Here is a 26,002-nt window from a genome sequence, read left to right as displayed (position 1 = left end):
CTGAGCAGGGGTCGGTGCGCCGGCGGAGGGGTCGGTGCGTCCTCCGTGCAGGGGTCGGTGCGCCGGCAGAGGGGTCGGTGCGCCAGCGGAGGGGTCGGTGCGTCCTCCGTGCAGGGGTCGGTGCGCCGCCGCACTGACTGCGGCGCGATTAATGTCGTCCGGCGACGGCTGGCGGCCGCGCTCGGCTGCACAGAGCGCCGCACTAACGAGTGTCACCCCGTCACCCGTGTCCCGCCCGCCCCCCTTCTCGCGCGGTCCTTGTCTGTCGCTCGCGCACCCCTCTGTCGCCCTCCTCCGCCTCCCCGCCGCCCTCTCCCCAGGTCATTACAGCACGGCCGACGTCCGTCAGGGTCGCCGCCGTCGTCGGGCGCTGCTTGGTCACTGCAGCGTGCACGCGGCGTGATGCGGTTTTTGGGTGAATTTCGCGGCTGGCTGGTGGCGGTCGGCGCGCGGTGCCGTCAGTTAGGTGGCCGGTGCTCCCTCCCCCTTCCGCCGCCATGACGCGTGGATAGGCGGTCACCTGAACCGGCACCGGCGCGTGCTGGGGGGGGGGGGGTGAGGGGGACAGCGGGTGGTTTTGTTGAGTCAGGTGGGCGAACGGCCAGGAGCGCCGCTAGGATCGACTGGTGGGTAGGAGTGGAGTGGGTTCATAAAGACCGGACAGAAGAGATTAGAGACTCCATGCGTGGCTATGTGTATAATTGCCAGCAATTTACCGTAGTGAAGAGGGCATTGCAGTGGAACTGATTCATAAGCGTGAGAAGCTGTCAGGGTTTTTACTTACCGGCGTGGGAAGCTGAGAGCCGAGGGAGATAGTGGATGGTCACCGTTACTGGCTGCGCTACCTGCCATCCCGATAGAGCTCCCCTCATTACAGGGCATTGATCACAGTCGGCGCGGCCGGCCTCCCCGCCATCAGTCCTGCCAATGGGCCTACCTGTCGGGCCGGCGGAGGGCCGGCGCCTCCAAACACCCCTCGTCTGTGTCGGCGGCGGCGGCGGCCCCTGGGCGCGCGGTCGGACCCCGGCTACCTGTTGTGGTGGCGGCGGCTGTGGCGCGGCCGGCGCGCGCGCGCGCGCGCGACAGATGGTGTGCCTGCCGACCGAACGGCCGCCGCCGCCGGCCGGGGTCCATGGCCGGGGAGGCGGCGAGGGCTCTCGACCTGAACGGGACGGTGCACGGTCACCGGCCTGAACCACGGTACACCGGTGCTGCCGGCACTCGAGAGGTGGCGGACCCGTGCCCCCGGGGCCCGAATACCGGCCGGTCTATGGGTGGATGAACAGTGATCGGCGATGGTGGAGATAAGAGGCGTGGAACGTGGGGTAGATACAATGGGTTGGAACTTGGAGGAGCTGATGTGTTTCTTTCACTTTGCTGTAGTGTAATGGTTGAAGTGCTCCTCTCCCAAAGTCTTCTTGTTGAATGCTATTTTGAGTACTGCCGGAAAAGGGGGTTTTGTACCGCAGAGCACCTCCCTCTCCTCCCCGCTCAGAATCCGGCTGAGTCCGGCTGGCGCGGCCTGTCGGCGCGTCTGTTATGAAGGTTGCAATGCAACCGGACCCTTTGCAACGACAGGCCGTGTCCGGTGGGGCGTCCCCGTCCCCGGTGCAGGGGCGACGCGTCATCGCGCGCGTCGCTCCGCCGCCGCCGCCGCGGCCTCGACAGGCCCGGTACCGAACGGCGGCCGTTTGTCATTTCCGCCTGACATGCCCTTCCGCGCGCGCCGGGCGCGTGGCCTCGTTTCTTTTCGGGTCCGCCCCGGCCGTTGGAGACACGTGGGCGGCATACCGGCCCGCCGAGACTGCCACCCCCTCTCCCTGCCGGTGTACACCCCCTGCTCCCCCCTCGGGTCGGCAGGTGCCACGCGACCGGCCGACCGATCCGCAAAATAAGATACACATCGCGGCATATTCATCTTATCCGGGCGGCGGCGGCCTGCGATTGGCCGCGCCGGCCGGCACCTGGCGGTGACGTCAGGCGACCAGCTGCTCCCGCCGGCCAGTGCCATTACGCGGCGGCCGTGCAGTTTTCGGTTTGGCCGGCCGGATTCAAACCGGCGCGGGCCGCGCGCGTGCCGCCACAGGGCCCCGGGCGGCGGCGGCGGCGGCGGCGGCGCGGCGTCAGCTGACGGGCGGCGGCGGCGGCGGCCCCCGGCCCCCGCCGAAGTTAGTTGGTAGCACTGCCGCTCCACGGCGTACATTTCCTACCAGCCCATAGGGTTTACATGTTAAATGGCCTGTTTTCGGCGAGCGATATCTCGGTCAACCTTTGAAGGAATTAATGGTTCTTAGTCTCAAATGATAGATCGATGAATTTTCTTTCGACAATTCCTCTACCATTTTTCACGAAACCCAGCCGATCTTCTACGGCGTACAGGGTAAAGATTTCTCTGCACGCCAGCACCCGCGATCCGGCTCTTTGATCGTCGGCGCGCGGGCCTCGGTAGCGCAGTCGGTAGCGTATCGGGCTACGAATCCGAGGGTCGTGAGTTCGAATCCTGGGAGCGCCGCGTGATTTCGGCTTGAATTGAATGATGTAGATCCTTGAATGTTTGCATAATCAATTATTAATAGCTAATTGAATGTATCTGCCCACTAATCGGCCCCTAAAACCTGTTATTTAAGAAATTTAATAAATGAATGTCACGTGCGCGTCACGACTGCAAACCATAAGCGCTACCATATTCTAGTTTGAACTAAGTTTTTGCTAGTCCCGACCACATATAGTAGGTTTTTTAGTAGTTATACTAGAAATTCCTACCAAAGTTCGTCCTACCCTTCACTCAATATACCCTGGCGGCCCCCACCTGCCCTGCCGGCGGCGGTCGGCGCCGCTCGGTGCAGCCCACCGCTCTGCGGCGGCCGGCGGCCTCCACTAGCGCCGGCCACTGCACTGAATCGATCCCGCCGCAGTCGCCCGGCCGCCGGCCTGCTCAACCACTAATAGAGCGCTGCCCAGGGTTTAACTGGGTTAGCGCAGCGTCCAGTGACGGCGGCGAAAAGTTTGTCGCGCCACCGACCCCGACGCTGCCGGGGTGACGTCACTGGCCGTGTGCATGACGTCATGTCTGTTAAGACGTGGGCGGGCGGGAATAGTGAGCGCCCTACAGCGGCCGCTTTCAAGATACAGGTCGGGACCTTGGGCGGTGGCGCTTTTTACCTATCCAATCACCACCCAATAGTCGACGGGGAGTGCGCTGCTGCTGGGAGAATGGCTCTTTCTCCCATTCCGCCCATTTCTGGAGTCAATTCCTGGGCATGACTGGCACGCGCTGGCTCCCTCCCGTGGTCAGCGGACCCCTCTCCCCAGAGATAGTGGGGCGGCGCGCTCTCTCCCCTCCCCGCCGACGCCGGGCCGCTCCTCTCGCCTCCCCGTGTTGTTCCTCTTCCTCCCCGTGTTGTTTGTTCCGTCGCCGACACTCGGTCACTCGGCCCGGGGCCAGGGCTCGCCGTCTCCTTTCGTCACGTGTCTCCTATTCTCCTCCGGTCACCCTTCTATCCGTCTCCCTTTATCACCCTTCCTTCCGTCTCTCATCTCCACCCTATACCTCTGGGCCCGATCTCTGCCATCTCCCCGTCTCTCCCATCCCCCCGTCTCCCTGTCTCTCGGTCTCCGCGTCTCCCTCGTCGCCGTGTCGCCCGCCGCGCCGTCCCCTGGCCGCCGTTCGGGCACGCCGTCGTCGGCACCCCGGCCGCACCGACACCGACGCGGCGACGGCGTACCCGCTCAGACCGATCGATGCGCCGCCTTATTGAATAACGGCTCTGATTTATCACTCGAGAATTGCCTATTATCTTTGCAGGACGGCGAGTAATTGGAAACTTATGGGTCAGTAACTCCGATATAAAATAGAAGGGATGAGCGAGCATATTGATGCGGGCAGCTCGGCAGCGCCGCCGGCTCAATGACGCCCCGAATGGGCCGGCTTCAAACGGGCGCGCCGGCAAACGACCGGCGCCAGAGAGGCCAATAACCAGCGCCCCACCGCGGCGGTGACAGCAGCGGTGGCAGTCATGTGACCGGTGACAGTGACAGCAGTCATGGTGAACGGTGAGGTGAGGTGAGGTGAAGTTGATCGTGTCTGATTTCGTGCTCGAAAGGACGGAATTCCTCGACGCGAGCGAGTCTAGAGATCTGACACGCCTGGTGTGAATATCAGTAGGCAGAAGAGAAGAGAGAGAGAGAGAGAGAGAGAGAGAGAGAGAGAGAGAGAGAGAGAGAGAGAGAGAGAGAGAGAGAGCCGACAAGCCAGCCAGTCGGCGGTCGTTCGGCCGTGGGCAGAGAGGTCGGTCGGCCGTCGGTCGATTGATCTGATGCAGAACATTGGCGTGAGCAGCGGCGGCGCGATTGGTCCCTCCGCCGCGCCTATCGATGTGCCGCCGGCCGATCCGCCGGCGGCGGGCGCCCCGAGGTCACCGCAGCCGCCGGCCACACTGCCAGGTGCTGCACCAGAGACGCACTCTGCCAATACTCCAACGAATCGGTCGGTTTTTCATTCGCAGGAGTCGTAAATTTTATCGGGAGGACGCGTGCTGCACGCCGTGCCAGGAGTCGTTGCACGGAATTTGGCCCGAGTCGCCAATTATGCGCTCATTCGGTCGCCGCTTCGGGGAAGCCAGCGCGAGCGTCCTTCGCGTGAACGCTGGCTGTCAGCGGGCGGACGGCGCTGGCTCCTTTGTGGCCTTTTCCTCGGAACCGGCATCCATCGCGCCCCGCGTCCCTCCGAGTTCGTATCGCGGCGGCCGGTTCCTGGCGCTCTGCGGTCGCCGCGCCGTCACGAGTCGCCGCTCCGCACGCACGGTCCTCCCGTCCTCTCCCTGCTCCTCCCGTCCGGCTGGTACGGCACTGCTCTCTCCGGTCGTTTACTCTCGCTTCACCGCCTCCGCTGGTCGGGGTTGTGGTGCTCCACGGCCGTCCATGACAAACTCGAGCAGGGCCTTGATCTGGGAGCCCGCCGCCGCCGCCGCCGCCGCGCTGCGGTCGGCCCGGCCGCGGCGGCTGGCTTTGTTCGGCGCCGCGCGGTGCACGGAGTCCAGGAGTCCGCGGGTGCCAGGGCAGCGACAGTGATGAACTGGCCGGCAAATCGGTCTGACCGTACCACACAGAACTCAGCGGGCCGGGTGTGAATGGGTGAGCCCTGGGGACGGCAAGAACAGCGTCCGCCATCGGCGGAACGGCCGGAAACCAGCCGAAACTGAACAACGCCGGTCGTCCGACAAAAATGCGTCAATCTACTGAGCTCTGTTCAAATTATCTCTGTGTTTACTTCAACAAACGACTTTTTGTAAACGTTTTCTTTTCTCGTCGGTTGGTGGAACGTCCAAGGCTGGACGATAAGCCTAATCTGGCCGTGTGGCGGTCGGTGCGGCGGTGGCGGCGCGTCCCCGCTGGACTGCTCCCCCGCCGCCGCCGCCGCTGAGCGTTCCACGCTCGGCTGCGCCCGCGCTCCGCCGCCGCCGGCGCTGCCCCGTCTGGCCGCCGGTGGGGGAGGCAGTGTGCGGCGGTGGGACGGCGGTCCTTGCCGCCGGCGGTGGGCGCTCGCTCGTGGCTGGCAGCTGGTGGCAGACGGTGGTTGGGGCGCGGATGAGGAACGTTCACTGTTCGCCATTACCAGGGTAGATGCACTTGTGCTGTTGTCCTAACCGCACCTCCGTCACATCTACAAGTGATGTATGCATCGACCGGCGATGTCTGGGACCATTGTCGGACTTTCAAACGCTCGGACGAGCCGTTGGCCTCCGCCGGCCAGACGCGTCGATCGTCCCTGAGCGCTCGCCGCTCTGTGAAAGACGTGTCGACGATGTCGTTGAATGTCTGGAGGGCAGCGATTTTGTCTGGTGGGTTTTTGCCTCGGTGCGTCCCCGTGGAATGTGGTAACCGAATCCGTCGCGCACGGGACATTTTTCTGGGCGGAGGACGGCCGTTCGGCTCCGATTTCGACGCGTCTGGAGGGGAGTTTTTGCCGCCGGCGCAGGAAGCGACTGGCCCGACGATCGGCGACCGGTTCGGGTCCAGTCTGAGGACACACAAAGGACTGGCGATGACAAACGGGTCGGGTCGGGCTCGAGACGGGCTCGGGTTCCGCCAGAGCGCCGCTCAGCCGAACATTGAGAACTGATTTCATGGAGCTGGATGCAGCGCACACTGCACTATTGTCTGTGTGGTTTGGTGTATAATCCAGTACTGGTTAAAACCACCGCCACCCATGCTGTCTCGTCGTACTATCCTCTCCCGTTGCCCCTTCCCATTGTCCTCCCAAAGGCGCTGCTCCGGTTCTGCTGTTCCATCCCACTGTCCCATCCCATTGTCCTGGCGCCGGCGGCGCTGCTCCGGTCCTGCTGCCCCGCTCTGCTGTCCTGTCCCATTGTCCTGGCGCCGGCGGCGCTGCCCCGGTCCTGCTGCTCTCCTGACGCCGGCGGCCGTTAATCGGCGCACGAGGGGAGATTGCCATCGGCCGCCCGCTCGGCCTGTTATTACGGCCCATTTGGTGACGTCACTGCGCCGCGTACGTCGCGCCGCGCCGAGCTACCGCGCCTTGCCGCCGGCCGTCGCCATACAGCGGCCATTTTTCATAGATGGCACACGCTCAGAGGCGCGCGGCGTCCCAGCGTTATGATGGCGATAAATTGAATTAATCGACGTCATTATGTGTCTAATTGCGCCGTCCGTTAGTCCGAATTATTGCACACTGGAGTCATTTTTAAGGCGTCTTTGTTTTCGAATCAGGGCCGGGTGGATGTCACTGTCAGAGTGAAGATCAGCAGTCAGGGGGGCGCTGGGTCGAAATCACCGCTGGCTCTAATCCAGCTGAAGCACTGGTTGAAGAGCCTGAAACGATGGCGGCGCGACTGTGGGAGTGGTTTTTGTTTTAGTGTTGACAGCTGTCCTGGCGGGCGTAGGTTGAAGGGCGGCGGGGACGACACGGGGGCGCGGCGGGGAGCCTCGGACTATCATGTCGCGGTGACCGGTCTGCGGTGCCTCCGTCGACTCCGGCCTCGAGCGGACGCTGAGATAGATCGGCCGTCGCCGGCAGCGAATAGCCGCCAGCCCTGGGGAGAGGGGACGCCGCGCTCGCGCTCCCCCGCCGCCGCCCGTCCCCTCTCTCTGTGTCCCACCTGCCGGTCCCTCCCCTCCCCTCGATCGGCGGCCCGGCGGCGTCCGTCGGCGGCCGCACCGAGATTGGGGCGGCGCGTGGCGGCGGCGGCGGCGGCGGCACGGGCGCCGGCTGTCGCCCGGCGGCGGCTGCTGGCTTCCCTTTAACACCGGGTCAGGTGGTGGCGCCGGGCCGCACTATGCGCCACTTGTTGCCTATGGGAGTGGCCAGCTGGTGTGGGGCCGCGCCCGCAGCCGGGCCGGTCAGCTGGTCGCCCTCCGACCGACCCGCCATGCGGAGGCGGAACGCCGACGCCTTGTTGCTGTATGTGATTAGGTATTGTGTGTTTATTAGATGACGCTGCCGCACCGGTTTAGGGTTTTCTGTGATGAGTATCTGTGTCAGGACTTTCACTCGTTAATATGGCTCTTCAATGGGAGCTTAATTCTAAACAGAGCTAGTTATGCCTTGTCTGTATCCTGTTGGTTGTCAGGGATGATAGCTACTCTCCATTTCACGGCATGAAATTAGCTCGCAACTGCTGATACGCTTAGAACAGTCTAATAATAAGACTGGTCTGATCTCAGTAATCCGCTTTGTGGCAGAGTTTTACGGGTGTCGCTCTCAGCTTAAATCTGAGTGACGCAAATGGTTTGTCCTGCCTGCTGCTCTTGAAACCGCGAGAAGCTCAAGTCACCGCAAGACAGCGCACACATTTTCGGCTTAACACTTTTGGCCGCTAAATTGTGGTCGTCTGCAAGGCAGTGTTGTGACACTGTTCAGCCGAGAGCCACGTCACGCGGGGCGATGTCTGACTGAGGGCGTGTGCGCAGAATGGACTTAGTTAGCAAGAGCGGTACCTTTTAGAGGGGTTTTATTACTGGAGCAAGCCGCCAGCGGCAACATAACGTGACGCGGGACGTGACATGCCGTGGTGATTTGACTGCTGCTGCATGGTTCAGCTGCTCTGGGGACCCGCCCAGTTCCGCTCTCGGCCTGCAAGAGTCATGAGCAAGTCGCTCTGCATCGCCCATCTCCGCCGCAAATGAGATCGTTTGATGCATTTCGTAGAATGCTCTTTCAAGGGTCTCTTTCTTGTGCTCGTATAGCTTCTCTGCGGTTGCTATTCGTGGAAGATGCTAAAACGCTTCATTGATTGGTTTTGCCGGTTTTTGCAGCAGAGTTCGTCTCTCTTTGATGTAGTTCCGACGGTTGATCAGAGGCGCGGCGATAGACTCGGGGATGCTCTCCCGGTGCCACTGCCGCCGCCGCCGGCACCTCCGCCGTCTGACAGGCCCGGTGACCGATCGCTCCCTCCGACCTTGCATCCACCGGATGGCCGACTATCTCGGAGCGGGCATTGTTCTGCCGCCCGCGGCTCTCGCGACCAGAGCGGAGGACGGCGCCGCCTCCCGCCTCGGCTTCCGCGTCCGGACTAGGACGCTGGTCCTCCGCCCGTGCGTCGGCCTCGTGCGTGGCACGCGCACTGACGCATACGCACTGTAGTTTCCGTCGGCGACACTTTTGGCAGAGAGCTCGCCGGAAGTGCGGCATCCGGTCAGAGAGGAGCGCCGACTCGGGACTGGGTCACTTCGCTCGGAGATGGAGATGGATGGAGATGGGGGGGGGGGAGGGGCGGTCACTGCCCCGCGCTCTGGCGGCCCGTCAAAGTGCCGTACAATAACACTGGGTGCCATAGAACAGCCCTGGTTCCGGTGCCCTGAAACTCCAAACAAGCGTCGTCGCTGTATTCACCGCTGCCTGCCTCGCCTTGGGATGCGCGTTAGCCCCGAGCGTGTTTGCGTAGTGTGGTGTGACGCTGTTCCTTTGGCGGTGAAGGAGGCGGTGATGGACGGAATTAGCGTGTCATGCGTAGGTGTTTAGCGTGTCGGCAAGATTGTTTGCCTCGTTATGGTGGCTTCGTGCATGTGCTAGTATTAGCGTTGAGCTGAATAGTGATTCGTGCGTGCAGCGCCTGGCCCAGTTAGGCTATCAAAACGGATCATCTTATTTTCGCACGTCATGTTCTTATTTTAGGAGCGATGAAGTCATGTGCGCAGTGCGTTCATGAGTGGATGTAAATCCGTTTCCCTCTAATGTCAGATAGCCCGAGTGTGCTGTAGAATCCAGTATCCTTGAGTGCGGCCTCGGCGCGGCCATGGCCGGTCGGTCGGCCCGGACCGCCGTCGGACGCGCACCGTCTCGGCGGCCGTCGCCCCGCCGGCGCCGATACGGCGACAGGTGGCGCACCGTTGGTCGGAATTCGGCCCGTGCGGTGCCGTTTTTAATTCGACGCCGGTATAATGACCAACTTTGTCGGACGCGCGTCACGCACCACCTACCAGCTCCCGCGGCGGCGGCGAGGAAGCTCGTTTCTCGGCGCACGTCCGCGGGCGCCGCGCGACCGATCGGCCGGCCCTCGGCTCCCGAGCCAACACGGCAGCGGCCGCGCACCCAGCCAGAACAGCGAGCCACGCGATCGGTCGGCGGACGACCGCCGTTGTTTTTTTTTTTTCTTTTTGCCTCCGGCCCGGCTCAGGCGGCCACCGACGCGGCGCCGATCGGCGCTTTTTGCCGCCGCCGGCGCTAATGGAGCAGTATTAGTGGGGTGGGGGCGCGCCGGCGCCGCACGCGCTCCACGCGCTCGCCACTGAGCGGAGAGCGTCGACCGCGCCGGTCGGCTTTGTGCGCTGCCTGGCTGGCTGGCTGCTGGTCGTTCGGTGCTCTGGTGAAATGGCTCGTTGGTCGGGGGAGAGAGAGGGAGGGAGGGCGGATGGAGCAGGGAAGCGCGAGTCGCGTCGCTGCACGATGCTCTGCGCAGACATCGTCGCGCTGCGCCGGCCGCCGATGCAAGCATCGCCGCTGTTTTGGCCCGCGTCGGAGCAGCGCTGACGGTCATTGGGAGGGGAGCACAGAGGCGCCCGGGGCGGCGGAAAGGGCGTGATCGGCGCCGCGCTGAATGGGCGGGGGCGGGGGCGGTGCCGGCGAGGTGAGCAGGAGGCCAGGGCGGGGCCCAGCACACCCGGCAGATTGTGATCGGACGCCGACCAACACACGCAGCCGCTAACCTTGGCCGTCAGCGTGAGGCCGACTTCTTTCAGACGTTCGACGCCTACCGTGGGCGGCCGCCGTGGTGCTGCCCTCTATTGTATATCGCGATCAACTGTAATACACCATTGTTCCGCCAGAGGCCAGCACCGCACTGTGTTATTACGAAACCGCCGCCGGCGTGCTTTGCATCGTTCATGGGCCGCGGGATGTCGCGATTACACTGCACATGTTGCTAAGCAGCTGAGATATGCCGGGCCATTGTGTGCTGACGCGGGTCCGCCCGGCCCATCGCGGCCGATCTGGCCGGCCGCCGCTTAGCATGCACGGCCGCCTGAACGATGAGCTCATTTCGACAGTGGCATGCTCACCAGATGGCCTCGATCTTGTTTCAGGTAAGCACTGCGGGCCACTGGAAGGGCGCTCTGGGTGGATATAGGACCGACCATCACACGGTAAGGCAATGCTGGCGAGCTCGTGAAGAACTCATGACGGGTTCGTGAGAGTAGTAGTGCATGGCGCATGGCCGAGGGACGGGACGGGACGGGACGCACGCTGGACCCGGGGACGGAGGGCAGTGTCCATGAAGCTGCGTGGTGGTTGTGGAGCGCCTCCGGTCGTCAGGCGCCCGAGGCGTGGGAGCGCGGGCCGCCACCGGAAGTGGTGTGGTTCCGGTGATGTGGCGTGACGCCCGCCGGCGGCACGCGACTGTCGGGGAGAGAAGGCGATGATCGGGGACCGACGACCGGTCATTGGTGACGGCAGCGACGGATAGATTTGTAATCGGCGCATGGTTTATGTGGCAGGACTGTTCGGTGGCTTCCCTGTCATACCAGTCACGTGTGATGGTTACGTGTGGTCAGAAAATCACCGCCAGTGATTGCAGCTAAGCTGAGTGACCGCCACATTTACGATATAACGCCGGTGACCACTGACCACCCGTGTGCCATGATTTGCGAGCAGGGGCGCGTGGGATGATTTGCCATTGTGGGTGCGTGCCGTGATTTGCGCCTGCGTGGGCCGGCCGGCGCTCGTGGCCATGGGCAGCGGCGTTTGCGGCAGGCACGTCCACTGATGAGGAGGAGTGGCGTTTTATGACCATCAGCCGAGATTAAACTGGCCTATCTGATTGCTGGCAGCGCTGATGACGGAGGGGACGGCGGCGGCCCGCCGCCGGGGCGTGGTGCAGTGATTACGCCACTCATTGATGACATCAGGCGAGGCGGGCGCGCCTCTGGGCTGTGCGTGCCGTCTGAGAGGGCCTCCGGTCCGGGCGGTGGGGTAGTGCTCGGTGTATATTGACAGCTGGGCTGATACGCATCCCGACGCTAATGTGTTGCCCATGGGCTATGTATGGATGTAAGTTCTGTACTACGTGTCAGCCCGAACACTGGTGGCCCCTGTGTTCGGTGACACTTCTGCCTCGCGCAGTGGACTCTCTCGGTCTCTGGCCGTGTTCTCCGATGTTGCTGTCAGCCGCCTGCCACCAGACCACACCACACCTGGATGAAGACCACCTCGGCTGTCTCCATGGCGATTCATTGCAGCGTGCACTCGCCCGCCCGCCTCCCGCCTGTCTCCGCCTCCAGTAGTGAGTGGCCCGTGTCATTTGCATCGGATTGGCCTTCTGCGCTGTAGACTGACAGCGTTCCGGCCGGCGGTGTGGGCCGGGTGGTCCGCGTATCGGCGGCCATTACCGCTGTGTTTGCTGCTTTACCAAGCGGCGTGCAGCGGGACCATGTCGCCGGCCGTGTCGCACCGTGTATCGGTCTCGGAGTGAGACCAGTTTAGGCTCAGTGGCGCTGTGAGGCAGACGGGTGACACGGGACGTCTGGGGAGGGGAGAGTGGCCTGCACTGCCCCCGCGGGTGGATCGCGCGGTACGGACGGCCTGACGTACCGTGACGGAGACGAGACAGGAGAAAGGACTGGTTTGGTGGTAGTCGGGAAGATGGAGACAACTTCTTGACATGTCTGTTGGGAGCGAGTTGACTGGGAGGATGACCCTCCGACAAGGGTGCACGCTGTTCGCCGCCGCGCTGTCTGCAATAGTACTCTCTCGTCTAACCCTGCAGGCGTCCCGCGTAGTACACTGTTCGAACCCTGCAGGCGCCCCCGGCGGACCGTGGCGTGCCCCGTCCGTCTACGGAGCGCTGATGGCCGCCCCGATGTGGCCGCGATAGCCGCCAATGGTGGCTGCTGTGCAGACGGCACTCAGTAGCCAGTCCGGACGGCGTCTGGCCGACCATTGAGACGTCGATCCATGGATTGGGAGCGGCCCGGTGCTCTGGTAATGTGCGGGACGACCGCCACCCGATGGACGCACCGATGAGAGAATATTGGAGGAGCGAGGTGGATTGGTGTGCGAGAGGCGTGGGCGATCGGCTTGGTCAGCGGTCAGTGTCGAAAGAGTCGACCAAGGAACCGCAATAGTTTTCGGCGCTGATATTGGTGGCTGACTTACAACGCCTGTCTCGTTTGTCGACTTCCAATGTCAGCTCTTCTTTTTGACCCCGAGAGGTCGTCTGACCACGTGCCGAACTTAAGCGGCAAGGACACTCGGAAGACTCACAAAGAGGTGCAAACGTTTGATAAGGAATTTCTGGCACGAAAATCACCATTTGGAATGCATTCTTGTCAAGGCTTTTTCTTTTATTTATGCCGTCTTCACTCCTTTTGATGTGCTCATTGCTCATCATGCGCCTTTGTCGTGACATCTATTCAAATATTTGCAAACTGCATGAATGGCGAAGCAAAAACAAATATTTGCAAATCGGCGCGCCTTTACCATTCGACGTTTTGCGTCATGTATTCATCCTCGAGGCTGTGGTCTAGGGCTGGATCTGGTCGGCGATATGACGTGGGCCGTTATCCCGCTTCTGTTCACCGTCGGCTGTGTACTCTGTACGCGCTGGGGCGTTATATAACCGGCGGCTACTGCGGCCGGTGGGAGAAGCCGGCTACTGTAGGTGGCCGACCCGGTCCGTCGGGGGACTCTGAGAGCCCCGAGGAGCCGATAACGCGGCGGCCGAGCCGGCGCCAGAGGTCGGATTTGTTTTTCCAGAGCGGTCTGGTATGCGGCGGCTGGCTGCTGCTGCCGCTGCTGGCTGCTGCATGGCCCGGCTGCACGGTGTGAGGGCGCCGCCGAGGGCCGGCCCCGGCCGCCGCCGGCTGCCAGAGCGTCAGGTCATTGAGAGCTAACCGGTGTTGTGTCGTCTGGATCGTGTCACAGTATGAATGAATGGACCGGCACACGTGCACCGCAGACAAGGTACCCGGGCCTGAAATCACAGACGGAGGCGGCTCGCACGCCGACTCGCGGCTTTGTGTGCCAATATCGACACCGCCCCAGGGGCTCTGGCGAGGTTATTGCCTCCTTCATGGACGTTCACGATAAACCCGTGGGCTCGGGAGCGGCTGGAACGGTTCCAGAGAACGACGTTACGCCTGTTCACACAATTTAGAGGCATGTGTGATAAACTAATGATTATAATATTGATGCTAAGGGTATGACTGGAAGATTATGGGCTTACTCCCAGATGATCGTTGTATAAACAGTGGTGGTCTCTGGGCGGCTCGGCGGTGGCCGCGCTCGGTCGCTGATGAGGCCCATGGACTGTGGCCGGCAGCTCGGTAGCCGGGTGGTCCTGCGGTGCCACGTGCTTGGTAACCGACTGCGGGCCGCTCTGCGCCTGCCGAGCCGCCGCGTCTGTTGGTGTCGGCCTGCAGTGATGCGCTCTGACGGTGACCGCCTCCGATGTCCGATTGTGTCACCGCGCGGCCGCCCTGCCCTCCCAAACGTCAGAGCGGCGCTGATGGACGCCCAAAATGAATTGCCGAATTACCAAACAACGATGCGAATCGCGCCTGAATATATTGACGTATTTCATTCTGTCATATGGAAAGCAGGGCGCCCTTATCGTATAAACGATCCGAACAACCAACGTCACCGCTTTTGGGGGCCGGCGATATTTTACATACGGTTCCCAGCGCACATGACCGGGCGTTACGCCGCGGTTTTTGCCGCTCTGTTGCCGTCTGCCGAGAGCCGGCGGTGTCGGCGCTGACAGCAGCGGCACAGTACGCTGTCGTCGCCGCGGCCGGCGGAGGAGCGGCCGACCCACCCAGCGCCGGCGTGTCGGCTTATAGGACGGTAATCGGTTTATGCAGATGGGCCGATTGGCCGTCGATTGGCGCCGCTCGCCGGGGCCGCTGCCGGTGCTGGTGCCGAATAGGGTGGCTGGTGCTGGTGCCTGTGTTCGTGCCGGTGTTGACCATGATATTGGTACTGGCGTGGGTGCCAGCGCTGCCCATGCCAAAAAGTATGTCAAGCGATGAATTTATGGTTAAAAAATTGACTGTTAAAAACGCGGCTGCAGAAGTGAAGGTTATACTGGTAGTATTTTTCCGTCTAGCTGAAAGGTGTCGCCGTTGCGGTTTTCAGGAATCTGTCGCTGAGGTCTGGCCGGCAGCCGGCGGTGTGAGGGAGTGCGATGATTGGTCATATCGCCAAACGACGGGACCGCAGTGATTGAGCGCGCGTCGCCTGACGTGATAGGTGTGATGGAACGGCGCCGCCCGACCAGTAAATGCGGCTCCGGCCGAAGGCTTGATTGCCACTTGTCTGCCAGCTGGCGTGTGAAGACGCGTTCTTATTTATTTATTTAATTATATTTGCCTTTGAATTCGTTCGACGAAAGCTTAGCTGATTTAAATCGGCGGATGCTGTGATGTCTTGGTGTGTGATTCAGTGTGGCCATTAGCCGCTACTGGTGGATCTATGTGTGAGATCAGTGGCCGGTTCAGTCGGCTCGGCAGTATCAGAGGAGCTGGTCGCCGGAGCTGCGCCGGGCCCGGGTTCACACGGCTCTGAGCCGGCGCCGGACACTGCGGGCACGCCGTCCCTGCCTGGCACAGAGCGCCGCCGCCCATGGACGCCCGGCCGCAGGACCGTGCTCACCCGGGTCGACCTCGGAAATCCCGCTCCCTGGGCTGCTCTGAATCCAACCGAGAGAGAAACGCCGGCCAAATCCGACTCGGTTAATTACATTACGGCGGACTGGCTGGCTTTGTGCAGTGCGAGGGGACCCGATTACCGGCGAGTGTTTTAGACCCGCTCGTCCCTCCCTCGGTCTGCGCGCCCGTATAACGGTGCTCGTTCGCTTTCCCAATGCGATCTGGCGAGCTCCCCTCGTCCGTCGGCCGTCGGCGGCTCGTCTCCCCTCGGAACCCTTTCTCTTCTGTTTTCTTTGCCGCCCCATCGCTCACGGCGTCCATTACTTCTGGTGCGTTTTTTGTTCCATCTCATAACCCCTCATCAGCGCAGCGGCCGACGCTGCGTGGTGTTCGGCGCGCTCTCGTCGGCGCCGGTCTGACCATACGGCACGGCGGCGGGTACCGCTGCGCCCGCCCGGCCGGCCGGCCTGCACTGGCCGTGTCTTTGTATCGGAGACGCCAGCGCCGCCGCCGATCGGCTGTTTTTTGCTCGGCGGATGGACACGACTGGCCGGCCGGCCGACTGGCTGGCTGGCTGGCACGGCGAGGTGCAGCCCGCTGAACCGACTCGCCGAATCGCCGCGCCGCCGCCGCCGTGCTGGCTCGTTTCCAGGGATTTGTCAGGGCCATACGGTAACCGGTCGCGTGCGTGCAACCGGACCCCAACAATTTGTTGGCCGGCCGGGTACATGGACGCCCACTGGGCCGCCTCTACACGGACCACGCATTCACCTGCGGAGGACAGTGGCCCGAATGGACGCACTATGGGCCCTGGGGGACTCTGGCGTCGTTGGATCTACGACGCAGCCGGCAAATGCTAATGTGTCTCGTGGGATTTCCTGTAGAGCGATGGAAGATGTTCGTCTGCTGCTAATCTGTGGTACGGTTACTCGACGGTCCGCCGTTTTCAAATTGTCGATTTGAATAAATCGGCGGCGGCGGTAGCGGTGACTGCAGCGGCCGGACACTGTTCAGGTCATGTCCGGAGACGGCCTGTCACCTCAGAGGCGCCGCCGACGTCCCGTCTCGGCTCCACTTCCTCCGCTATTTCCGGTGACATCAACGTTCAGCGGCACTCGGCCCGTGCCGTGCCGTGCTGGCCTGCCGGCTAGCTGAGCTGTCCGGCCGGCCGCGGCGCCGTGCACTGCGCCTGGCCTTGACTGTTGCCCGGTCCGGCGGCGGGCCGGCCGCTGCAGACTGCTGGGCGCCGTCGCCGCCGCCGGCGGGGTGACGTGATCGCTGGCGTCGACCAACCAGGTGACCGCGCCGGGCCGAGGGGCCGGCCGCACCTCGGCAGCGCCCGCCGCCCCCTGCAGTGACTCGGAGACGGTGCGGCGAGCAGGTGCGAGCGCAGGTCGGCCCAGGTCACACCTCGGATAGGCAGCCGGCGGTCGGTTTCGGCAGAAGTGACGGTGCGTACTAGCGGGTTTTCGAGTGTCGGGGTCTCCGACCGGGAAAGGTGGAGTGAAGTGTGCGCGCTGTTAGGTAAAGAGGGGCGGTGTTTCCTATCTTCCGGTTAGCTTTTGAACATGACGTCGATTTAGCCGTGTCGGCGCTCCCGACCTGTCAGTGTGTGGTCAGCGGCGGCTGACTTCCGCGGCAGGTGCTGCTAGTTTAAATGCTGGCCGTGTCGCCGAGAGCCATTAGAGCTGTCACTGATCACGCTCATGACCGGCCGTCGGGCGTGGCGGCGGATGGGCGGCGGCGGGCGTGTCGCCCCCGGGCTGCCACCTCCCGCGTCGTCCCATCTCGGACAGCCGCCTCCGCCCCCGCCCCCGCCCGGCGCGGGCGGCTGAATGAGGTGTCGATCGAGCGATGATGGACTGATTGGCTGCCGATGAAACGCGCCGGCTCGTTTCTGTTTGGCTCCCGGTGGGCGGCCGCTGATGTCATTGGGGCATTGTTTTAGTTCGGGCCGGCGCTGCCGGCTCGTGATGGCGTGAGCCAACGCGGCGCGCGCCTCGAGTAGGGAGTTTTTTCCCTCATTAGGTGTTTGATGGATGAATATCACATACGCCGCGGCCCGCGGGGAATAATTCCACCGACGCTAGGTAATAGAAAAGAGGTTCCATGTTGTGAAGTTGAAGGACGAAAATAGCGAGCTTAGTTTTATTGCGTATTCCGAGCTGACCTGGGCTAACCTGCCGCACTCTCCACGACACGCAGAGCTCTCAACAAGATCGACCTGTGAGCTGATATAAGCGTCGCGTCAAGATTCTGAGTCAGTGTTTCGGTGCGTGAGTCAGGGCGGCCGTTCGGTGAACGTTATCGACGTCGGACGGTATCGCGCCGACCGTGGCCGTTTTGGAGCGGCCAGGTCCTGGCGAGTGGCCAGCTCCGTCTGCTGAACTGCTGGACAGAGCCGCACATCTGGCGAGCTCACCGGACGGTCAGAGGGCCTGCTGAGAGGGAGGTATCGGCGCTGAGATCGCGCTCAACTCTGGACAGAGAGGCGGGTTCAGAGTACGGCAGCTATGAACGCTCCTCACGGACAATACTCGCCGTCGGGTGCGCCGTCACCCATGGGCGCGATGTCGCCCGTCGGCGCGATGTCGCCCTCCGGTGTGATGACGCCTGGCGCCATGATGACGCCCATGATGTCGCCGGCGGCGATGTCGGCGTGCGGCCGGCCCGGTGTCGTGTCGCCCGTCAGCCCGCCGGCCGCAGACATGGTCATCATGGCCAGACGCAACCCGCACATGAGACGTCGGCTCAGTCAGGTAAGGTGCCCGCCGCCGCTTAGTGAGCGGGATCGGTGAAAGGTTCTGTATGTAAATACTGGAAAGCGATGAGTGAGCGTTTTTACGCCCTTGTTTTTACGCTGATACGTGCAAAGTTGTCGAAAACGCCCTGGCTGTGAGTACGTACTGCCCCGTGCTTCCCGTAGCGCGAATACTTCGTCAATAATAGTCGCTTGGCTTCCGCTGGTTTGATGCGAGTTGTTTATGCTTATAACACACGCTGCTGTAAACAAGCTACGAAGCACGGAACGGCGCAACAATGGACGAGCGGGCGGGCGCCGCTCGCTAAACAACCTCTGGCTTCTAAACGACAGCTGTTTGGACGCATAGAGATGACGGCGGCAATATGTTGGATAGCGGGGCGTTAGTAGGCGTACAAATTGGATCGAGCATCGCCCTTCCGTCGACTGATTTCGCCGAAACTTAATCTTGTTTGGTCGAAGTTGTGTGGAAAGTTATCCGGCCGGCAGGGAGAGGGGCGCTGCGCTCACTGATCGCCGAGCCGTGAAGAGCCAGGCCTCGGGAGGCTCCTCACATTTATTTATGCCCGGACGATGTTATGATGCGCCTGATAAACAGTATGGTGTTTCAGGGAGTTTGACGCATATCGACGTTTTGAAGAATCGCGCACTTATGTGATGTGTTCGTGCACTAGTGCTGATGCCATATGGTCTATGAACTCGCCGATGAAGGGCCTCTCTGTGTGTGAGTATCGGTGTAACGGCGGGCATGGGTCGGCGCTTTGGTGGCGGATAAGACCACTGAGGCGACCGGAGAGCTGGGAGATTGTCGATGCTAGATTTATGACAGGTGGTGAGGTGGCGCGATCGGAAAGGTGCGTTCGATGTGATCGGAACGGTATCTGATGTGACCCGGAGTCACGAGCTGCGGAATGAGCTGGCGACGGCGCGTCGTTTCCGCTCGGAAGTCAGATGACCAATCGAATGTTATCTCGGCTGGCCGTTTGTTGTTGGAAGCTGACGTGGTGACCGATGCTCGACGGAAGTCATATCACTCCGCGCTCTTTGTGAGTTTGTTGATTGCCACGAGGCATGATCGGTGTTTAAACAATGACCGAAATGCGCGCAGGTTCGAGCTCCCTGAGCGTTGCGCGGTCTAAATCGGAGCAACTATCGCGAACTCCAAGTCACCACTGTCAACGTTTTGTGCTTCACTTAGCATTCACTCGGCTCTTTGCTGGGTCGTTTGTTTCGCCGCGGCCTCTCGTACTCCCCTCATCTGCGGCGCCGTGCCGAGCCGGGGGCTGTTGGCCCAGCGGGGCCGACCTTGGTCGTCCGGTGCCGATGACGCATGGCGTCGCCCCTGTGCATATCGAGTGTCGACCGGACGTGCCCTGTGGGGGACCGGCTCTCGGCGGCGCCCGCATGGGCTGGACGCTGGGGTTATTCGGGGTACCGTTTGGTCAGTGGACGGGGGCGGGTGTGGTGCCAACTAGTGAGTAAGCTCGGGGGAGTGACGGGGCGGCTGGGGCGGGGCAGGCTGCCGCCGCTCTCCGGGGAGGGACAGAGGTCGGGCGCCGTGCTAAAAACTGGCCGGCCACCGCGCCGGCGGCTGGGCGGAATGCGGCGGCCCAGACAGCCTGACGCCGAGCCGAGCCGAGCTGGGCCGATAGCCGAGCGGCCATGGGCGGTTCGAGGTGTGCCGAGACGGCCGGCCGTGCAGCGAACACGGGCGCGGCGCCAGCGCTGCAGCCGGCCCGTGCAGGCGCTGACAGGCGGGGGGCAGGCTGCACCGATCGGCACGGCCGCTGTCCGGCACTGCAGACTGCCTGGCGTCGGCGGCCGGCCGTGTCAGGCCGTGCCGGCGGAGGACAGACCAGCGCGCCGCAGGACACGTCAGCGGGCGGCATGGGCACCGGAGCGGCACGGCCCGGACCTAGCGCGCTGCACCGGCCAGAACTCGTTTGCTGGCGCGGTCACAGCGCCAGGAATGCCGGCCGCTCGGCCCGGCCATTGTTTTTCCGTGTGGAGACGGCCGCTCCCAGTCATGATAAATAGCGCCAGCGTTCGCCAAACGCGACGTACATCGCCTGTCGGCCGCTGCCGGGGTTTCGTCATGCTTGCTGGTGTTGATGCTCATTGATTGAGTGCTTCCAAGGAAGTCATGTAATTTTAGCGGTTGGCTGGCACGAAAACCAATTTCACCCGTGGTTTCCGAAAGTCCGTCGCTCTCTGTTCGGCGACCGGCGCGATTCTTTATCATCTCTAGAGCGAAACGGATAGGCCGGCGACGGAATTTATCTGCGACTGCGGTGACGTCCGTTTCTGATTTGGCCGCCGGGCCGCTGAATCTATGACGTATGTGATGTTTGTCTGAGTGGCGCGGCGCGCAGCCGACGCCGGATTCGCGGCCCTTTGGTGGCCACAAGTGTGGCCAACGGCCGCGCGGCGACAAATAGACGTGATTTATTCGCCGTGCCACCGTCCGCTCCACAGATTGATAATCTGACAGTGGTTCGGACCGCGGCGGTATCCACCCGTCCCGGCCGGGCGTCGGGCCGCCCGCGCCACCCCCGCGCCGCCTCGCGTTCCCCTGTTTACAGGACTGTTTGTGATGTCGCTGGTAGGGTACGTCGCAGACACGTGTAGTGGACAACAGTGACGACATTTACGTGTAAAGTTGACACGAAGCACGGACGCGTTCGCTGAGCGGCTGATGTCACCTCGTATGTCGTCCTGATGTGCGGTGAGCGGTTATGTTTAGGTCATAGCTGTGGGTTGGATCTCGCTGTCCGCAGAACGGCCAGTAATCGTTTACCATGACACACGTGCTTGGCACGCCTGTCGCGCCTGGTGCGCCGCGTTGTCACTCCCGCGGTGCGGCTAACGCGGCGCACGAGCGACAGGTGATGCGCCGATCAGCGCGATCGTCGCCGCACAATGTGTGGCCATCACGGCGGTCTCAGCGCCGTACGCTGGGAACCGGAACCGGCCGCCACGGCGCCGCCGGCGGGCGCGCCTCCTTAAAAACCGCTTTGTCGCCGCTTTGGGCGGCCGCGGGCGACGATCAGACGCCGTGGCTCGTCTCCTGCCGTCGCGCTGATGGACCATGATGGATGCGCGCCGTACCGCCGTGACGCACTCGTCGCCGCCGCCGTGAGAAGCCGCCGCGCCGGCCGCTGCCAATGATGGCGATAGCCGACGAGACCGTAATAACCATGAATCGATTGTAGGTGGCCTTAATTAGTGTCCGATTTGGGAGACGCTGCCGGTGGACAGGCGGCTGGCACGGTTTAAATTTGTCTGGGACGACACGGCGGGTCCGTTTTACAGCGCGGCGGGTGTGACGGCGTCACACGAGCAGCGGTATCTCACCCCCCCCCACTCTGCCACCGGGGGGGGGGGGGCGATTGACCGGCCTTCCATCGGCGGTTGCTGTAAAGTCCTGAGACGCTGTCGTAAATAGAGACTCGTCGCGCTTTATTGGGCCGATTGCTCGCGTCCGAACCGGGCCCGGACGGGTTTATCTAACGGCCGTACCAGTTTATTGGGCGGCCGGCGGCGGTTTATTAAGCGGCGCCGACCCGCTTATTAAACGGCGACCGGACCGGCTGAGAAGTGGCACCCTCGACGCCACCGCGCCGCGCCGCCGGCCGATACGGGACGACAGGCGACCCAGCTGGGCACCGCCGAACCCGAGAGAAAGGGTGTCGATTTCTGTATGCCCGGTGATAGAGTTGGAGAAATGACCTGATGTGTTTTACTGAGCCTTCATAGTACCTACCCAATTTGTTTCTGATTTATGTTCGCTGCTAGTCATTCATCCTGTAATTGTCCTATGGTCGGCGTCATTACTCATTTGGCCGCAGCGCCGGTATCCGATGTCCCGCTGGCCACCCGGCTCAGCTCTCATGACGCGGCCCGGCTCTGGGGCCGCCGAGACCGGTCGACTCGGCTCTCATGACGCGGGTCGGCGCAGCCAACCGGGCGCCTGTGAATGGCCGCCGGCGCGCGGCGGACCGGCCGGCCAGCTCACCTTGAGGCTCGGTCCGCCGGCGCGGTCCTGCCGGCCGGCCAGCCAGCCCGGCACCGCGCGGCGGCCACGGCGCGAGCTGCACGGCCGGCCGTGCTGTAGCCTTGACTCACGACGGGCCGTATTTGTCGCCGCGATGCGCCCGGCCGGCGGCGGACCGGTCGCTCATGAGCGCCGGAAACTGACCGAGGCCCGGCCAGCGGGACTGGCTCAGCTCGGCGGGAACACGAGCACGGAAAATCGGATCAGGACGCGCACGGGGCTTATGAAAAGCCGTGGCAGGTACAGCGATACACTGGGTACGCATACTAGTTGACAGGGATTATTGTAGCTGAATGAACTGGGGAGTGCTCCTATTGTGCAGGCATGTGTGGTGTGTTGCATGGGCTCTTAAAAACGGATCTCAGGATAGAGATCTTAAACAGGATGCACTGGCGGATCTGGAAACCCGGGAGTTATCTGGAAAACACGCAGCCTTGGATCTAGAGGTATTTTGTCGTCAGCATTAGTTACCAATCCTTGACAGCTTAAAATAACCAGCAGAGAGAGAACAATGCATCACTCCCGAGACGTGCTAAACCGCGTGGAATCCGCCGAGAAGGTAATCCAGGTATAGAGACGTGTGATTTTTCAACATACGACTGGCTTGTCTGTGTGATTGTGGACCATGATTCATACGACGCCCGTCCATAATGCCGCAGTAGGCGGTCCTTGTTGTCATTCGGGTGGGCTTGCCGCAGTAACTAACCGGGCCCGTACGTCTTACGCCGCTGCCTCCTCCCTAATGAATCGACGGACTATTTATGCGACGTCGGCTTAATTAATTCTGTCGCGGCGTGTCTGGTTTACGGCGGCGTTCTCTCTCGTTGGACGGCCGTAAACATCGTGCCTCCGCACTGTCCCCGCTCGCCAGCGAAACAGAGCCGCCGAGCTACCGGCTTTGTGCGCGGGGGGAATGTGGGCCGTGCATTGAATATGATAAACGACCCCCGTCGTCTACTGCCAACTGGCATGACTGTCAAATACCCCTGTGATATGAGGGCGGAGTGCTTGTTTCCCCGGCTGTTCGAGGCTAACCCTGTGTCTCTGTTCCATTTCAGTATGTTGGTGATGACTACTCCACGGACCCGGCCGGCCGGTACGGATCCTACTTCCTCGACGGGGGCGCCCCTGGCGGCGATCCGTGGAACCCACAGTATTCGACCTACTCGCCAGGCGGCCTCATGGGCACGGCCCAGGCGTCGCCCCACTACGGCATGACGTCGATCGCTGACGGCATGGTGAGTGACGTGTGGCGACTGATGTAGTGGTGTAGTTTACGTGTACCGTAAGACGTTCTACCGCTCCCCATGTAACATTGCCTTGGCGTGGACCGTTTCTGCTTTGTCAATAAGACCAGTGGCCGATGTCGACCGCATTTTGCGCCCGCTGGCTGTGTGGGCAGAAAGGACACACATCTCCGAACACTTGAGTCAATGCGCCATACACTCCCCAATTCTCACAGCGCTGACACTTGTGATCGATTATTTTTTGTTGATGTAGATTTCCTGGTAGGCGTTATTATTGGTATGGTTGAGCTTGACAGTTCGGGGGATTGAAGGCAGCATAACTAGACGCGCGATAGTTTATAAGCATGGTTGCCAATCCTCCTGCCTTTGAACATTCTCTTGAATGCAATGGTATTTTGATGCTAAATGAATTTGTCATCTCTTTTGATATTGCACGTAATCGTAGTTCACATGCTTGGCCCACATTTCTAGCCGGGTGTGTGAGTGCTAAATGATGCTGCCGTCTGCCCCGCTCGCGTGTCCCCGCTGACCTTATTTCTCCTCGTACGTCAGGTCTGCGGCGGCGCCGACCTGTCCACGGGTCTGCCGTCGATGGCGTCGTTCCGCGCGCCGCCGTCCTCCACACCGGCGGCCGTGTCCCCGCTGATGTCAGCCGGCTCGCCCATGTACAGCGGCGCGCCACCCCCCTCGGCACCGCCGCCGCCGCCGCCCGCACAGCCGCCCAACACCGGCGACACACTCGGCAAGGCGCTGGCGTCGGTGAGTAGACAGCTTTCGTAATGCTAATTTCCAGCTTAATTCGCCCGATTTGTTCGCAACACACTGTTATTTCAGTTTATTTGTTTATGTTTATTTGAGTTTTTTTATTTGTGTTTATTTGAGTTGTGTGATGTGTGTCTTACACGATGTCTCGCTGTGTTTTCAGATATATTCCCCGGAGCAGGCGGGCGGCGGGTACGGAGGAGCCGCGGTCCCCACCACCCCGGTACGTATGTGTGACTGAACACCGCGCTCTGACTGTCCACCCTGCCGCTGCTCACACTCAGGCATGGCCCTGTGTAACCTCTGCTGAACAACCGCTCTAAACTGCTCTGAACCGCCCTAAACCGGTCTGAACCGGACTGTGAGATACCTATAGCTGTCTGAGAGTAACCGTCACGGTTTTCGATTGTGTCGCCATCCAGCACTAGTGCATGTCACCCTAGTTTGCCGTCACCAATGTCGTTTTCTCACCGTCACAGCACCGGCGACTCGCCTGCTATCTGTTGGCGACCCCAGGAACTTATCCTGCGTGGTACGCCGACAGATGGCGGGACGAGCCGTGTCTATAATTTGACCCTCGTTTGATGTTTGCGTTTTGGTTTGGCCTGTTTGACAGAACCCTCGAATGCCCGACGAGCATTTGGATGATGCCATCGGCCTTCTGAGGGATCACGCACAGGTGAGTGTCGTGGCGTGTGTTAATTGTCGCCTGGCCGTAATAACCCACCGGACTTTACCACCAGTCACACCTCCCCTCCAACACGCCCTGCATGAGAACAGTGGTGTCCTGTGGTACCCACGACTAACCAGTTCCGGCTGAGGCTCGGATGTACTAACACGGAGGGATTTCAGCGATAGTTTCCGGGTCAGCCCGGATGAGTGAAACGGATGGTTCATTAGAGTTCAGCGAGCCATAACTAAATATAGACGCCAAGGAAAGCGGATGAATTTTGATGTTTCACTGGTATTTTAATAGTTGATCATTATAAGCGGAAGCTTATTGATGCACAATTGCAGTTTTGCTGTAAACATGAATATGCTCATAAACACAAGAAACGTAAGCATGTTAACATAACCATAAACAATAAGCTACAATAATTAGCTGAATCAGAGGCGGCTGAGCCGGTTGTTGCCCTGTCGCTGCTCTATCGTTCAGCGCTGCCATGCAGTCGAGAGCTGCTGAAGTCTCGCTCTGTGACTGGTGGGCCTCCTGCCCTGTCCGGCCGTCCCCGCCCCACTCTGACCGCCCCTGCCCCGCCCCCGCTGGTGGTACAGGGGGGCCGGATCGAGGAGCGGCTCGATGACGCCCTGATGGTGATGAGGAGCCACGCCGAGCCGCCGGCCGGCATGGGCCTGCACCCGGCCGCCGGCGGGCCGCCGCCGCCGCAGCACCCGCACGGTAACGGTCTGCTGTACAACATGGAGCAGCACGTGGCGGGCCTGCGGGCGGCCGCCGGCTCTGCGCCGCCCTACGGCCAGCTGGTGTCGCCCACCGATACGGCGGACAGGACACCCGCCGGCGCCAGTGAGTGACGGACAGGGGGATGAATGGATCTCGGGGAGGGGGAGGGTAGGGTACAGTCTAAAGTACCCTAGAGCTGGATGCTGGTGAGGTTCCTCAAGACATTTTTAAGGGCTCGTTAAATAGCTCGTTGGCGTTCAATGATGCGGGCGTCGTACTCTGATTGTCAACTGTCTTATGTGGCTTCATTGGCTGGCAATCGGTGCTTGACCGGGCGTTTGCCATTCGCGGTGTTCACAGAGAAGCGGAAGGACGCTCCCGACAGCACGGACCTGGCGTCCAACCTGTCCTCCAGCTCGGTGGCCGCCTCGACCACCTCGGCCGCCTCGGCCGCCTCCTCAAAGGCCAAGCGGGCGCGGAGATAGTAAGTGTCGCCGACTCTGGCGCGGGGCATGCGGTCACTAATTTCGGAGTGGTGGTTAAACAGGCTGAGATTCAACATTTTGGTAGCTTGTTCAGAATTTGTTTTGAAGAAGGTTATCGGTACCATGCTTTGGAGGAAAAGGCATGGTGGTGCTCATAAAGGAAATAGTGACACCTTACAAATGTAGAGGAAT

The 26,002-nt window shown here is 61.7% G+C and overlaps 1 protein-coding gene across 26 annotated transcripts in view; it reads left to right on the top strand.

Annotated features, from left to right (window-relative positions):
* Positions 1–26,002, top strand: part of LOC122393486 (protein daughterless-like) — a 68,394-nt gene that overhangs the window by 33,008 nt on the left and 9,384 nt on the right. For 7 of the 26 annotated variants that reach the window (XM_043389526.1, XM_043389531.1, XM_043389532.1 and 4 more), the window contains 6 exons: positions 22,973–23,152; positions 23,714–23,920; positions 24,087–24,146; positions 24,540–24,602; positions 25,190–25,448; positions 25,686–25,809. In XM_043389526.1, coding sequence (XP_043245461.1) covers positions 22,973–23,152; positions 23,714–23,920; positions 24,087–24,146; positions 24,540–24,602; positions 25,190–25,448; positions 25,686–25,809 — 893 coding nt within the window. Of the gene's footprint in view, positions 1–10,539; positions 10,600–17,777; positions 17,859–22,972; positions 23,153–23,713; positions 23,921–24,086; positions 24,147–24,539; positions 24,603–25,189; positions 25,449–25,676; positions 25,810–26,002 lie in introns of those variants that run through there. The other 19 variants (XM_043389517.1, XM_043389519.1, XM_043389518.1 and 16 more) reach the window with 7 other exon arrangements.

This window comes from Amphibalanus amphitrite, unplaced genomic scaffold (genome assembly GCF_019059575.1).
Source record: "Amphibalanus amphitrite isolate SeventyFive unplaced genomic scaffold, NRLGWU_Aamphi_draft 000537F_arrow, whole genome shotgun sequence".
NCBI lineage: Eukaryota > Metazoa > Arthropoda > Thecostraca > Balanomorpha > Balanidae > Amphibalanus > Amphibalanus amphitrite.
This window is presented reverse-complemented; position numbering and strand designations above follow the sequence as displayed.